This window comes from Lepidothrix coronata, unplaced genomic scaffold (assembly GCF_001604755.1).
Source record: "Lepidothrix coronata isolate B3197 unplaced genomic scaffold, Lepidothrix_coronata-1.0 Scaffold17, whole genome shotgun sequence".
Classification (NCBI taxonomy): domain Eukaryota; kingdom Metazoa; phylum Chordata; class Aves; order Passeriformes; family Pipridae; genus Lepidothrix; species Lepidothrix coronata.
This window is the reverse complement of record NW_016690197.1, coordinates 8,128,963-8,142,224: the sequence shown is the minus strand read 5'-3', so window position 1 is coordinate 8,142,224 and position 13,262 is coordinate 8,128,963. Positions and strand designations below refer to the sequence as shown.

Below are 13,262 nucleotides of genomic sequence, written 5' to 3'. Positions count from 1 at the left end.
GGTAAACCTTGATTCTCCAACAGGTGTGTGATAGAGATCCGTAAAGCAGAAGAATGCTGTGTTTAAAACATTTAATATTTTGATTGCTGTGATAATTTCAGCATTTTTGCAGTAGCTGTCAAGCACTGTGACTAAATAACCAAAATACCAGGATGGTCACAAAGGCATACACTTCATCTAATTTCAGTTTCTTTCTTAGTCTAAAGTATTTAAATGGCTACTAATCACAGGTGTGAAGTCTTTTCTAGAATGCCAAGTTGTGCAGTTAGGGGAGAATGTATGAAACAGCACTGGTTAAGCTGCCTAGTGAGCATGCACAGCACTGTGGGATGACAGCACAGCATTGAATATGGGGCACTGCTGAACTGCACTTGTGTTTCTGCCCTTCCCTCTACAGCACTTATTTCCTTCTAGGTGTACTGTGTGGTTGGTTAGCCTTTTACTCACTCATGTTTGGTTGCTGAGAACATGAAAGCTTCAAGACTATTACAGAATTAGACATTTTGTTCAATAGTCTAAATGCTCTGGCTGCTGTGTGGTGTTAGCCTGCTTGGAGCAGTGTTGTAAAGACAAATAGCCTCATTAAATTTGGATACATACGTCTGCAGTGTTCTGTGCTCTGATAAACCTGAGTTTAGCATCTGCTGAGGAAAGCAATTTTGTCTGGGCTTTTAAGGGTGTTTTTTTCCTGTTACATTTCATTAGTGTTCCTAAACTATGGTTTGAATTTCAAAAACTGGTCTGTGATAAAACTGAGCTGTGGCTGAAGTTTAAAAGAAGCACAGAAGGAGAATGTGGTCTTATCTGAGAAACTTGGAGCTGCACATGGAGCTGCACGTTTTTAGAGAAGCTTTAGAAATAACCAGTTGTTCGGCCTTCTGGTGTGTTTAGGCTTTGAACAAACACTTGTGGTATCCAGAAAAAAACATGGCTAGGATCAGAAAATTGCTCTGGAGACCAGTCAGCTTCTACTATTTGGAAGTTCTTTATGTTGAGGACAAACTCCCTGTGGAGGGGCCTTTCCAACAGATGAAGAATCAACTGTTCAAAGCAATAAGACTGTAAATAGAGCTTAAGCTTTACATAGCAGTAATGAGAGGATAAATGTCTCATGAAAATAATATCTCATGAAACTATAGCATTCAGATAAGTCTAGAATATGTAAAAATTTAGGACCTGGTTGCCAAATACAGGACCTTTGCCCTATGTTAATGCAATGTTCAGAAAACCAAGCTTGAGGCTTTGGGAAGAAGTATCTCTGTGTCTTCTGGGAGTAAGTGGCTAGTAACAAGTTATGCATAGCACTGCATGTTTACAGCAACTTTGTAGTTTGCTTGCATGTCACAGAGGGGAGAGGCTGAGGAAAAAGGCTGATTGTGTTGAAGTACAATGCCAACATTGCCTGCCAGTCCGAAAACTTCGAAATTTGTTTCCTCTGAAGAGGTCAGCCTGGGCTATAGGAAATGAGAAGCTCTGGCTGTAAAACCATTGTACTGTCAATAAATGATTAGTAAGGTTGAATGAAAGATGTGACACATCTGTGGCATGAAGAGGAAAGTGACTGGAGCATTTGTTCAACTCCTGCTCAGTGAATATATTGTCTATTAAACATGATCAGAGATTTAGGGTAACTGAGAGAATTAAGACCAGACACCTTTACTGACAGAAAATTTAAAAAGAAGTAGTTAAACTTTCTTTTGAGCTACGTTCATGATTATGGAGGGTGCTTTGAGCTATGAATGCAACCTGTAACTTTTATGAGTTCTGTCTCAATCACTGTAAAGTGCTTCCTGCTCATTCTGATGATGAGAAACTGCAGAAGTTGCCAAGAATCTTATTCTGATTTAGATGCAAAAAGGTTATATTAGCAGTAATAGTTCAAAAATGGTATCACTACATAACAGTTTTGATGACTTGCTGTACAGTGGGGTCAAGACAACAAGAACTTTTGAATTCATGGTTGGATTCAAAAATAAGTCTTATTAGGCAAATTTTTTAAGATAGATATTCTCTGTTCTTGAATGTATGCAATGACTGGCTTCGCTTTTGTTGAAAAGCTTGCTTTTTACAAGGGAAGGAGATAAGAGCTGAAGTTACCTTTTTTTTTTTTTTTAATTGTATGCTCACTCCCATGAGGTTATCACAGTCATTCTTTCAGTCTTTTTTGTACACTTGGGATACATCTCTGCGGTGTGTTGCAGACATGTTCTTCAAACAGGCTACTGACAAAGTGGGATAGCCCATTAATGACTCACCCACAAAGAACTGCTGTGCTAGAGCTTGAATTGGAAAGCATTTTTGAAATACTTGTTCAGGCTTCTCTCATCCCCTGCACCCTCTCCCACAGTTGCCAAAGTGTTAAATCCTATGCAATGTACAGGGAGATAGTTTCAAGCTCTGCATTATGTATGGTCACTTTTTTCTCATCATCATGTGACCTTTCTTTTTATGTTTTTTTCTCCTGCTTCCACAGACCCTTCCTTATTTGGTAGACCATGGAGAATCCGGTCCTGTCCGATGTAATAGGTGCAAAGCTTACATGTGCCCTTTTATGCAATTCATTGAGGGTGGAAGGAGGTTCCAGTGTTGTTTCTGCAGCTGTGTCACTGAGGGTAAGATTTCTTCTGTAAATCAGTCTATAGGCTCTGTTGGAAAGGTCTTTGAACAAGATGCAGGCAAATAAATCTTTATCATGTTATGATCATTTATAATGAATACTCTGCTTTAGTGTGTGTCTGGTCTTGTAAAAAAAATCATTATAAGGCGTGTTCAGTGCTCAGTTCTGAAATGATGTTCAAATTAAGTAGGTGCTTATGCATTGCAGTACTGTACCAAGTTTTTAATATGAGATTTTTGTAGCATAATGCCTGGTGGTTTGGAAAACTGTTTATTGTATTTTCTTAAGGTATTTCATATCTATGTTTTTCTTTGATAGACTGAGATGAAGATATAGTCAGTAGCATGAGTTAGGATTTATTTTTCCTCACAAAGCCTATTTAAACACTGCCTAGAGATGAGATTGCAGCTAACTCTGCTGCAGCTGAATGGGAGTGTTCAGTACAGGCCAGTAAGTTGCTCTTCTAAATTAATATAAAACGTGCTTCCTTTTAAGCACAATTCACAATCAGCTGCTCATAGCATGACATCTCTAGATTTGTTTTGAAGGCACAGTGGAATGTAAGGTACAACAAACCTTACGATGATGTTTTCAGTGTTTCATTTGGTAACACTGATGGCTTTTAATGGACTGTTCTTACCACTTCAGTTATGCTGTACAACTGGTTTTACTAACCAAAATGAGGATTAGAAATGGCTAACCTTAAAAACCAGTTTTATCTGGTGATTTTCAGCCTGTGTGCATTCCCTGTCCCTGCTCACTCAGCAGCTGTATGAATGGCTGTACCTGTAACAACTGAGCAAAGGCAGAAAAGGGAGGGATGCTGAGAGACTGCTGATGAAAGCAATGCTGTGAAAATACAAGGTAGTTGTACCTAAAACTTGAGGACAAATTTTGTTTTCTCTGCAAAAAACAGTCAGGCAGTTAGTTTGTATCAGGTGTGTACTTGGAGAGAATAGTGATAGGTTCTTATATATAGTCTTAATGATATTACTTTTTCTTTTGAACTTTTGAAACTTTGAATGTTTAGAATAATTTAAATGTGGTGTATATGATCATTACAGGTAACCTCATTTTATTCTCCCCTGAGCTATAGACAGCTATAGCTGGAATACATTTTGTCACCCTGGCAGTTCTGCAGGAGGGACTCTCTGTCATGGTATTTCTTGGGGCACAGTGGGAGTCCTTTGTTTCTGTAGCTGACTTTTGTAGGCAAAAACTGAGTTTTAATTATTACCCATTTTATTTTCTGATGCCTGATACCAGCACAGAAGTACTGGGCGCTGGACATTCTTAATCCACCATAAGAAGTACCCTGTCTATTCTGATAAAAGGATTAGGGCAGCCTCTGCACACAACAGTGCCTGGAGGCTTTATTCTTGTGCAGCATGGGAAGGGAAGGAAAAAAACTAAGTCATATAGCAAAATAAGGAGCTTGGTATTTTAGTAAGCCTGATCTGAGTCAGTAATATAATTTGTCAGCCTGTAATTTGCCTCAAACTCTATTTTAAGTCATTGTTACTACTTAGATGAGATGGTTATATTTTTCCTTTGAACTAAATCCTTCAGAATAATCCTAGTAGGGATGTTTCTGATATAAAATGTAAAATGAGAATGGAAAGGTGATTCAAGAAAAATACAACAGTGACTATACAGTGTGTCATCTGGTATGCAAGACAACTGGAATAAGTTTATGTTTTTTTGCTTTAATGATGTTCTTAAATTGCAGTAATATTTTTTAGTAATACTTGTGTGCTAGCCCAGAGTGTTAGCTAACTTCCCTGGAGTTTTATTTGAAACAGCTGTTGTCATGTTGGCTCTCTAGTCACATTGTTTATCATGGGCATGTCACTGAACTTAATGACTTTTCTTTTCCCAGTGCCACCTCACTACTTCCAGCATTTGGATCATACTGGAAAGCGAGTAGACTTCTATGACCGACCTGAGTTGTCATTGGGGTCTTATGAGTTTCTAGCAACAGTTGACTATTGCAAGGTACAGTAGTACGGGTTTATTACTATATTTATTTTGCTTTTAAATAAAAAGCCTATTTTCTGAAAAGTAAGAATGACATGAACTGTCTGGGACTGATTTCTATCTGTCAGAGATAATTAACAGCATTAATCCAACCCACTTTATTGTGTAAAATAACATGCTTATCTGCTTACTTCTCAAAGCAGAGGAAGTCCTGATCACACATGACGTAATATAATTTTATTAGAGCTGTCTCTCTTTTTTTTCTGGAGCCATATGAGCAGCTATAGCTGCTGTTGCCTTAGGAATTCTACGGAAGGGACTCTTGTGCAGTAGTCCCTGGAGGGCAAAGGGGATTGTAGGAGAGGTTCAAGATAAGCACAATACTAACTATGCAATGTGCCACCTGTTGCCTAAGGCAGACCTTACCTATTGAACTTAATTTCAAATACAGCCACAATGGTTAAAAGCACAAGAATAGTGTGGAAATACATGTTGTGAGAGCAGGTTTGCCTTTAAATTAAAGATTTAAATAATAATTAACTTCTAAGGAATAGGAAAAATATGTCCAAGATATTTATTCAAACACCTTACATTTCTGCTGAAATATATGCTGGGAAAATAGAAGTCTAAATGTTGCAACTTTATACCAGTTGCCTTCTGATGCCTCAGCTTTACTTTGAGTTAAGAGAAAAAAACAATTATATTCTAATAGCATAAGAATAATTTTTTATTCAAACAAGATGCGATCTTCCCAGCTTTAAGAATGAAAAGGTTGCAGTTCTTGGAGAGGAAAATCTTTTGCTTTATATTGGTGAAATCACCTATAGTGAGTCTGGTCAGATTCCAAAGTCTTGAGAACTGGCAGGAATCTTCCCTGTCTACTTTTGTGATCCAGCCTAGTCATGTAAATGGATGATTTAGTTATAACTAGACTGTTCTTCTCTGACCAGTGGTAAAATCAGTTTAGGGCATTTGATACCAGTCCATTTCAAGCACAATGTGATTACATGTCTGTTAGTTGGAAAAGAGTGGGAGAATGATCTGAAGAAACAGGTGCTGCTCATGAGTATGAAAGTACATAAAAGCTATTAAAGTTTTGACCAGTGTTTGTCTTAGAGAGCTGTTATGTGAGCTACGTTACATGGCAGTAAATGTGATTTCATCCCCCTCTTCCACAGAATAACAAGTTTCCCAGTCCACCTGCTTTCATTTTCATGATTGATGTGTCTTACAATGCTGTGAAGAGTGGCTTAGTGAGGCTAATATGTGAAGAATTAAAGTCACTCCTAGATTACCTGCCCAGGTAGGTATATTATGAACTACTGTAGCTGGTGAAAATGGAGGATACTGTTACTTTTTTCTTTAAAAACCATAGAAATTAAGAAATTATTTGATAATCCTGTCAAGCTTTTCTCCAGAAAAGGACTAAACAGAACATTTTTCTTGATACCCTTTTGGGTGAAAATAAATTTTACTTCCATTTACTTTTCCCTTACTGTGTTGGATTACGTGTAATGGTTTCCCTTTCTACTTAGATGTGAAGGCAAGTATGTCTCTTACAGGGAAGGCAACATGGAAGAATCAGCCATCCGAGTAGGCTTTGTCACCTACAACAAAGTGTTACACTTCTATAACGTGAAGAGCTCTCTGGCACAGCCACAAATGATGGTTGTCTCAGATGTGGCAGATATGTTTGTGCCACTCCTGGATGGTTTTCTGGTGAACGTGAATGAGTCCAGGACAGTTATTACCAGGTAACATAAATTGATTTACAATGGTTGTAGTAAAATACTTGTATGGTAGATTCAAATATTGTGTGCTTAACTGTCGTGTTACTCACCTAGAAGTCTCTCCATATGTATTTTATTTAACTTCCTATACTCTTTGAGATTAAGCTGGCAAAGCAGGATGGGAAAATTCATGGGCTAAGGGTGTATTTGGCTCATAGTCCAGCATGTCAGAAAATATATATAAGGGAATTTAGTGCAGAAGGGCATTTCTGGGGAGAAAGGAAAACAAACACACACACAAAAAAAACCCAACCCACTCAAAACAAAGCCACAACAAAACACAACTAGAATGATGCAGAGTGAAAGCCATAAGAATACTGAGTCACTGTCTTTAAGGCAACTGCTTAAATAATTGCAAACTGAGACAACAGTGGTGTCCAGTTTTGGTTCTATGGAGAAAATAGAGCAAATGGGATAGAGAAGATCAAATCTAGAAGGAAAGAAACTAATTAGGAAAGTTTTTGTAAACTATTTAACGTGATACTTGACCTGTAATTAAACTGTGGTGTGTAGCTAACTATGTTTTGGGATCTAGACCTGGCACTGCATGTTTTTAGAGAAGGTTTCCAGCCTGTTTTGTAATCCATTAACAAACCTAAATACAAACCTGTGGATTAAACCTATTAATCTTTGAATAGTACACAGGATGCTTGGCAAACAGAGGCCAATTGTCACTAGTATGTCCTAAGAATTTACTTACCTCTATATATTGGGATATATTAAAAGAGAAAGAATACAGAAGAGCTATGGGAGTAGGCATCAGTTGAGGCTATACGGCAAACACTGAGGATATGGATGAGGGAAGCCAATGAAGAATAACAAAGGATTTTTTTCATAGCTGAGATGTCAAATACTGTAAAAGTTATGTAAATCTGCAAACATGTTGAGGACTTCTGTTTAAACCACCTCAGTCTTGTAGATCATCAACTACAACTGTGTGGCTTTTCCAATTAAATGGAATCTTGAATTCCTCTTTTTTTTCTTTTTTCTTTGCTAGTTTGCTGGATCAGATTCCAGAAATGTTTGCAGACACAAGAGAAACAGAAACTGTTTTTGCACCTGTAATTCAAGCAGGGCTGGAGGCACTGAAGGTTAGTAAATGTGTTGTTATGACAAACTGCTTTCAGCCCAAGTACTTTGAAGTTCATATTCTGCAAACACACACTAATAAGACAATTCTGAACCTTTTTGTAAGCTCCTTGTGGTAGAGGCATTACATGTATGGAGTACTTGACTCATTCTTCAAGTGGATGTACCTTCAGTTTTGTGTAGCTACCTATATGTTCTCTACCCAGTTCTTTTTTAAATACTTTTTCAAAGTACAAGACATGTGACTTAGTCTCAGTTATCTGTCTGGGTTTTGCTTTAAACAGTTTATAGAACCTACAGGAAGAAAAAGACTCTCCAGCCTTAAAACCAAGTGCTGAAGTCTCTGAAGCTTCATGGAGGTGTTCTGTAATTTGGTGTCTTTCTAATCCTGTGCCTGAAATTCTGGTAGAATCTTAAATAAAAAGAGAGAATGCCATTTGTTGAAGTTGTCCACAATAATGTGCTAACCAAGTAAACCTTTCCTAAAGTTCTTCTATTCTAGTACTTCATCCAGATGAAGTTAAACATGTTTAAGTCTGACTTGTATCTACTGATCAAAGTAATTACCTGTATGATTCTGCCCAAAACTGTTGACAGTTTGCTCTATTTGTCTGTCATGTAAGTCATGGAATCATTTTGGTTGGAAAAGACCTTTAAGATCAAGTCCAGCCATTCACCCAGCACTGCCAAGTCCGTCACTAAACCATGCCCTTAAGTGCCACAGCCGCGCATCTTTCAAATACCTACAAGGGATGGTGACTCCACCACTTCCCTGGGCAGCCTGTTCCAATGCTTGACAATCCTTTCAGTGAAGAAGTTTTTCCCCATATCTGATCTAAACTTCCCCTGGTGCAACCTGAGGCCTATTGAGGCCTCTTGTCCTATTGCTTGTTACTTGGGAGAAGAGGCCTACCCCCACCTGGCTACAGCCTCCTTTTCAGGTAGTTGTAGAGAGTGATAAGGTCTCCTGTGAGCCTCCTTTTCTCCAGGCTAAACAACCCCAGCTCCCTCAGCCGCTCCTCAAGGAAGACTGGTGCTCCAGACCCTTTACAAGCTCCGTAGCCCTTCTCTGGACATGCTACAGCACCTCAATCTCCTTGTAGTGAGGGGCCCAAGAGGTCAAGGTGCAGCCTTCTCAGTGCTGGGTACAAGGGGATAATCCTTAAAAGTCTCTCTTAAACTCAGTTTTCATGACAATTGTTCAATCAAGAAATAGTAAAAATTACTGATTGATTTTTTTACATACTGCATGTGTCAGAGAAAATAACCTACTAAGCATTGGTTAGTGTTGACACAGAGTGTCAGTTTAAAATTAATTATCTGTTGCAGCTCAGATTACAAAATTCTTTGCCATTTCTGTGACTTTTTTCCCACAAACTCAGTAGCTGCAAATCAGGGAAGAAGGCAGTGCAACACATTTGCACAAAACCTTTTGTATCTGGGTCCTGCTTACTGTTCTGTCTCCTTGGAGCAAGTCCTTTTCTCCCTGCCATGGAACTAGCACAAATCCAGTAGAACTGAAACTTGCCTTTCTGTAACTGCCCCGTAATCTGTGTTCCCTGTGTTGGACAACAGTGAAGTAACCAAGTGACAATCAGCCTGTGTGTCTGGAGGGAGTCACCCTCATGTAAAAGTGTGATGAGGATGCTTGAATGTTTGTTCTTGAATCACAGTTTCCTTTACAATTTTTAAAAATGTTTCTAACCTCTGTTATTGTATTCACTTTCCTGCAGGCAGCTGAATGTGCTGGCAAACTCTTCATTTTCCACACCTCTCTGCCCATCGCAGAGGCCCCAGGAAAGTTAAAGAACAGGGATGATAGGAAGCTGATCAACACAGATAAGGAGAAGGTAATAATGATTTGCATGATCCTTGCATAAGGGTGTATATTACACTCTTTATGGAATAAAATAACTGAAACAACATTTTAAAAATCACAAGGATAGCACATAATGTAACAGTCCCAGCTAATATCTTTTAGCATTCCCCTTTTATTTTCCATTCCCAAGCCGGGCTTTGGAGACTTGACATCATAAGGACAGCTCTGGTCTAGGAACAAGAAGAGTTAGGTCTAGATTATTATACAGGATAAAATACCGAATTAAAGTAAATGTGCTGAACTTACAATTAAAGAAAAATATGTAATAATTTTCATAATAATTAACAGTTCTTCAAAGGCAAAGTCAGGGAGAATTTATATGATCCTAATTTCCCTACAGAGAGACTTAAAGTATAAAATTATATTGACTGGGATTATAAACTGTATCTCACTTTCTTTTTCTTGCCACAAACTTCTGATCTCATCTCTGATTTCATTTCTTAGACTTTGTTTCAACCACAAACAAGCTTTTACAACAACTTGGCCAAGGACTGTGTGGCCCAGGGCTGCTGTGTGGATCTATTCCTGTTTCCAAACCAGTATTTAGATGTGGCTACACTGGGTGTAGTACCTTACCAGACAGGAGGCTCCATCTATAAGTATGCATATTTCCAGGTAGGAGTGACATTGACTCAGAGTGGTATTTGATAGAAGTAAGAATTATTGTTTAGTTAATATTTCTATTTCCATAGTGTGAATTGTAGTGAAGAAGTATTTATTTGGAAATAAATGGCTACTTAAATTTCAAGATGTTCACCAAAATGATTTTGTTAGCTTTGTGGCTTTGCACAAACATCTTTGTTAATAATAAAATCCACAACAGGAAGAGCTATGCCATTACCTTTGAGCACAGTATTTTATTAGCAGGGCACTGAGCCTTGTATGGTGGCTGACTTTTACAGTGAGACTGCAGGCGGTAATATCTGGTTTTAAATGACTTTATGGTTTATGAAGCAGCTCTGATTTATGGGAATATGAAATTTCAATTACTGCTTGTCTTCTAGCTGGAGACAGACCAGGATAGGTTCCTGAATGACTTGAGAAGAGATGTCCAGAAAGAAGTGGGATTTGATGCTGTAATGAGAGTGCGCACAAGCACAGGTGGGTGTTAGCATGGATGAATCTTAACAAATTCACTACTTCAAGCATGTCCCATGGGAAGTAAGAGATTTTTCCCTAATTTAAAATATATTGAGACTAGGCTATGCAAAAAGCTCTGCTAAAGCTTTGGAGTTCTAAGACTTTGTTGAAACCCTGGAAAAATCCCTGCTGCAATCTGCCAGGATAACTTAGCATCAATTTCAAAGGCTGTCTGTCTTTTTATTCTATTGAAAGTTGTGGTTCATGTTGGGTTTTTTCCACTTTTAGGTATTCGAGCAACTGACTTTTTTGGAGCTTTCTATATGAGTAACACAACTGATGTAGAGATGGCAGGTTTGGACTGTGATAAAACAATTACAGTGGAATTCAAGCATGATGACAAATTGAGTGAAGACAGTGGTGCACTCCTTCAGGTGAGGGGGGGTAGGCTTTCTAGGAGAAAGAAGTGAGTTGACGGTTGACCTGAATTATTAGACATTTCTTCAAGGAACTGTTTGTTCTTTCTATACCCTTGATCTTTCAGTGTACTTGCTCTCAGGGTGACCTAGACTGCTTCAAATTACAGTCTTATTTTCTAAGACCAGGTCCCTTAATACAACTGCTAAAGCTGCTACTTGTTATCTTTCATTGACTCCAATTCTTAGCATATGCTTTTAGCTGATTGTGCAAGGCTTTCACGTAATTATCTAATTTGTTTATGCATCTGAGTCCTAGCTTCTAATGAAGTATATTCAAGCCCTGCCCTTCTTATTGTAGCAGGACCTCATTTTTCTACATGTTGGCATTTTTGTCTTCTACAGTGTGCTCTGTTATATACAAGTTGTGCAGGACAGCGACGACTCCGCATTCACAACCTCTCCTTGAACTGTTGCACACAGCTTGCTGACCTCTATCGAAACTGTGAGACAGACACACTCATCAACTACTTGGCTAAGTATGGTAAGGGTAATTTTGGTAACAAGAATTGCAACCTTTAACTGCTGGTAAAATATCTGTTGTCATCCAATGACACATGTTTATTCTTCTTACTTCAAATGTCAGGTGGGAATCCTGATACTTCAGTCAGTTACGGGAAAGAGCATAAAGCTGTGACGATACTATTGCTGGTTAGGATGAGAGGTACAGATGGAGAGTGTAGGCTTATTCTTCATACAAGTTCTTGTCTAAATATTTTTAGTAACAGTTTGTATTGACAGCTGTCTGAATTCATCCTTGCATTTATTTTTGGACTGGTTTAATTCATTCTTTACCTGTTCCAGAATTATGCTCTAGCAATAGGAAATGGCGGCCTTTGTTCATAGGTCTGGGTTAAATATCATACTCTCTTGCATTGTACGCTATTTAAGTTTTCTAGTTTGCAGTAAAAGCTTAGGAATCCAACAGAGATTTAGAGCTGTGTATGTTTATTGCCATTAAAAATGACAGAAACAGTCCATTTTCAGACCTTTAAAGAAAGATGGCCAGGCTATAAAAGGAGTTTTTATAGAACCTCATGTTTTCAATTACGATAACTGTATTTTAAGTACAGGGGGGATAGACAGTTCAAGAACATGTAATAAAACAGAGTAAATGAGCTTCTTCGGGTCTTCAAACTTGTAGGAAAGTGATGATATATTCCTATTGAAGCGGAAGGAATAAACACTTTCATAAACAATAGTTGTTTAGATTTACTTTGTGGAAGTAGTGTTGGGGTTTTTGCTGTTCATGAGCACTCACTTGACAGCAGTCCATCTCTTTCCTCTTTCTGTGCAGCATATCGTGGAGTTCTGAGTAGTCCAGTGAAGACTGTACGAGATGCACTGATCAACCAGTGTGCCCAGATCCTCGCTTGCTATCGAAAGAACTGTGCTAGTCCCTCTTCTGCTGGACAGGTAAACTCTGATGCTTTTACTTGAATCCCAGGCTCAGGAATTAAAAAGTGATGACATCATCTTCCTACTTAGCCTACTCAAATAAAGTCAATTTGCTCAGCAGAAATTTGTAAAGAGAAGAGTCAGGAAAGTAGAGAGGCTGAAAGTAAAACTATAGCTAAGAATGGCTTCTTGAACATCTGTCTGGAGCCCAGGGAGCAGGGATAAGTTTTATGTTTCTTTTGCAAGTCCATGATACAATGAGGCTATCAGCTTTCACTCCTCATAGCTGTACCACACTTTGTTGGTTCATGCAAGCTTCATTTTGTCAAACATAGGCTTATTCAGCAAGACAGCTGACCAGCTTCTGTCTCCTTGTGACTTGTAGCTGATCCTCCCTGAATGCATGAAGCTGCTTCCTGTGTACTTGAATTGTGTGTTGAAGAGTGACGTCCTCCAGCCTGGTCCGGAGGTCACGACGGATGACCGTGCCTACATTCGGCAGTTAGTGACATCCATGGATGTCGCCGAAACAAATGTTTTCTTTTATCCCAGGCTTTTGCCCCTGGTGAGTAATTCAGGATATTCTTACCACTTGAGACTTGCTGTTGTCTTGACTTGTCTTAAGGACTGGCATTTATTTGTTAGCAAGGGAAAGTGATTTGAGAAGTATTTGGGATCTGCCATCTGTGGGGATATTTCACTTTATTTCACTCGGTGATAGATGCATTACTGCATCTTGTGAACTTGCTGGAGGTTACTTTTTTTCCTGAGCTGTGAGCATATGAACAGTGGCAAAGACACTTTTGATCCTTTCATAGTCTTTTTTAAAAAGTCCTAAAGCTTCTTACAACTTTTTGTAGTAATTTTCATCATTGAAAGGCAACTCTACATACCGTTCTGACTTTTCAGTAGCATAGTTGCTGGAATAATACTAAAAACTAATTACATTCCTAGTC

The 13,262-nt window shown here is 38.5% G+C and overlaps 1 protein-coding gene across 4 annotated transcripts in view; it reads left to right on the top strand.

Moving 5' to 3' along the window:
* SEC24C (SEC24 homolog C, COPII coat complex component) overlaps positions 1-13,262 on the top strand; it is a 38,649-nt gene that overhangs the window by 21,835 nt on the left and 3,552 nt on the right. For all 4 annotated transcript variants that reach the window (XM_017807063.1, XM_017807062.1, XM_017807060.1 and 1 more), the window contains 12 exons: positions 2,474-2,612; positions 4,497-4,612; positions 5,773-5,897; positions 6,157-6,348; positions 7,382-7,475; positions 9,207-9,323; positions 9,797-9,967; positions 10,357-10,453; positions 10,721-10,866; positions 11,254-11,392; positions 12,206-12,324; positions 12,692-12,871. In XM_017807063.1, the coding sequence (XP_017662552.1) occupies positions 2,474-2,612; positions 4,497-4,612; positions 5,773-5,897; positions 6,157-6,348; positions 7,382-7,475; positions 9,207-9,323; positions 9,797-9,967; positions 10,357-10,453; positions 10,721-10,866; positions 11,254-11,392; positions 12,206-12,324; positions 12,692-12,871 (1,635 nt within the window). The remainder of the gene's footprint in view (positions 1-2,473; positions 2,613-4,496; positions 4,613-5,772; positions 5,898-6,156; positions 6,349-7,381; positions 7,476-9,206; positions 9,324-9,796; positions 9,968-10,356; positions 10,454-10,720; positions 10,867-11,253; positions 11,393-12,205; positions 12,325-12,691; positions 12,872-13,262) is intronic.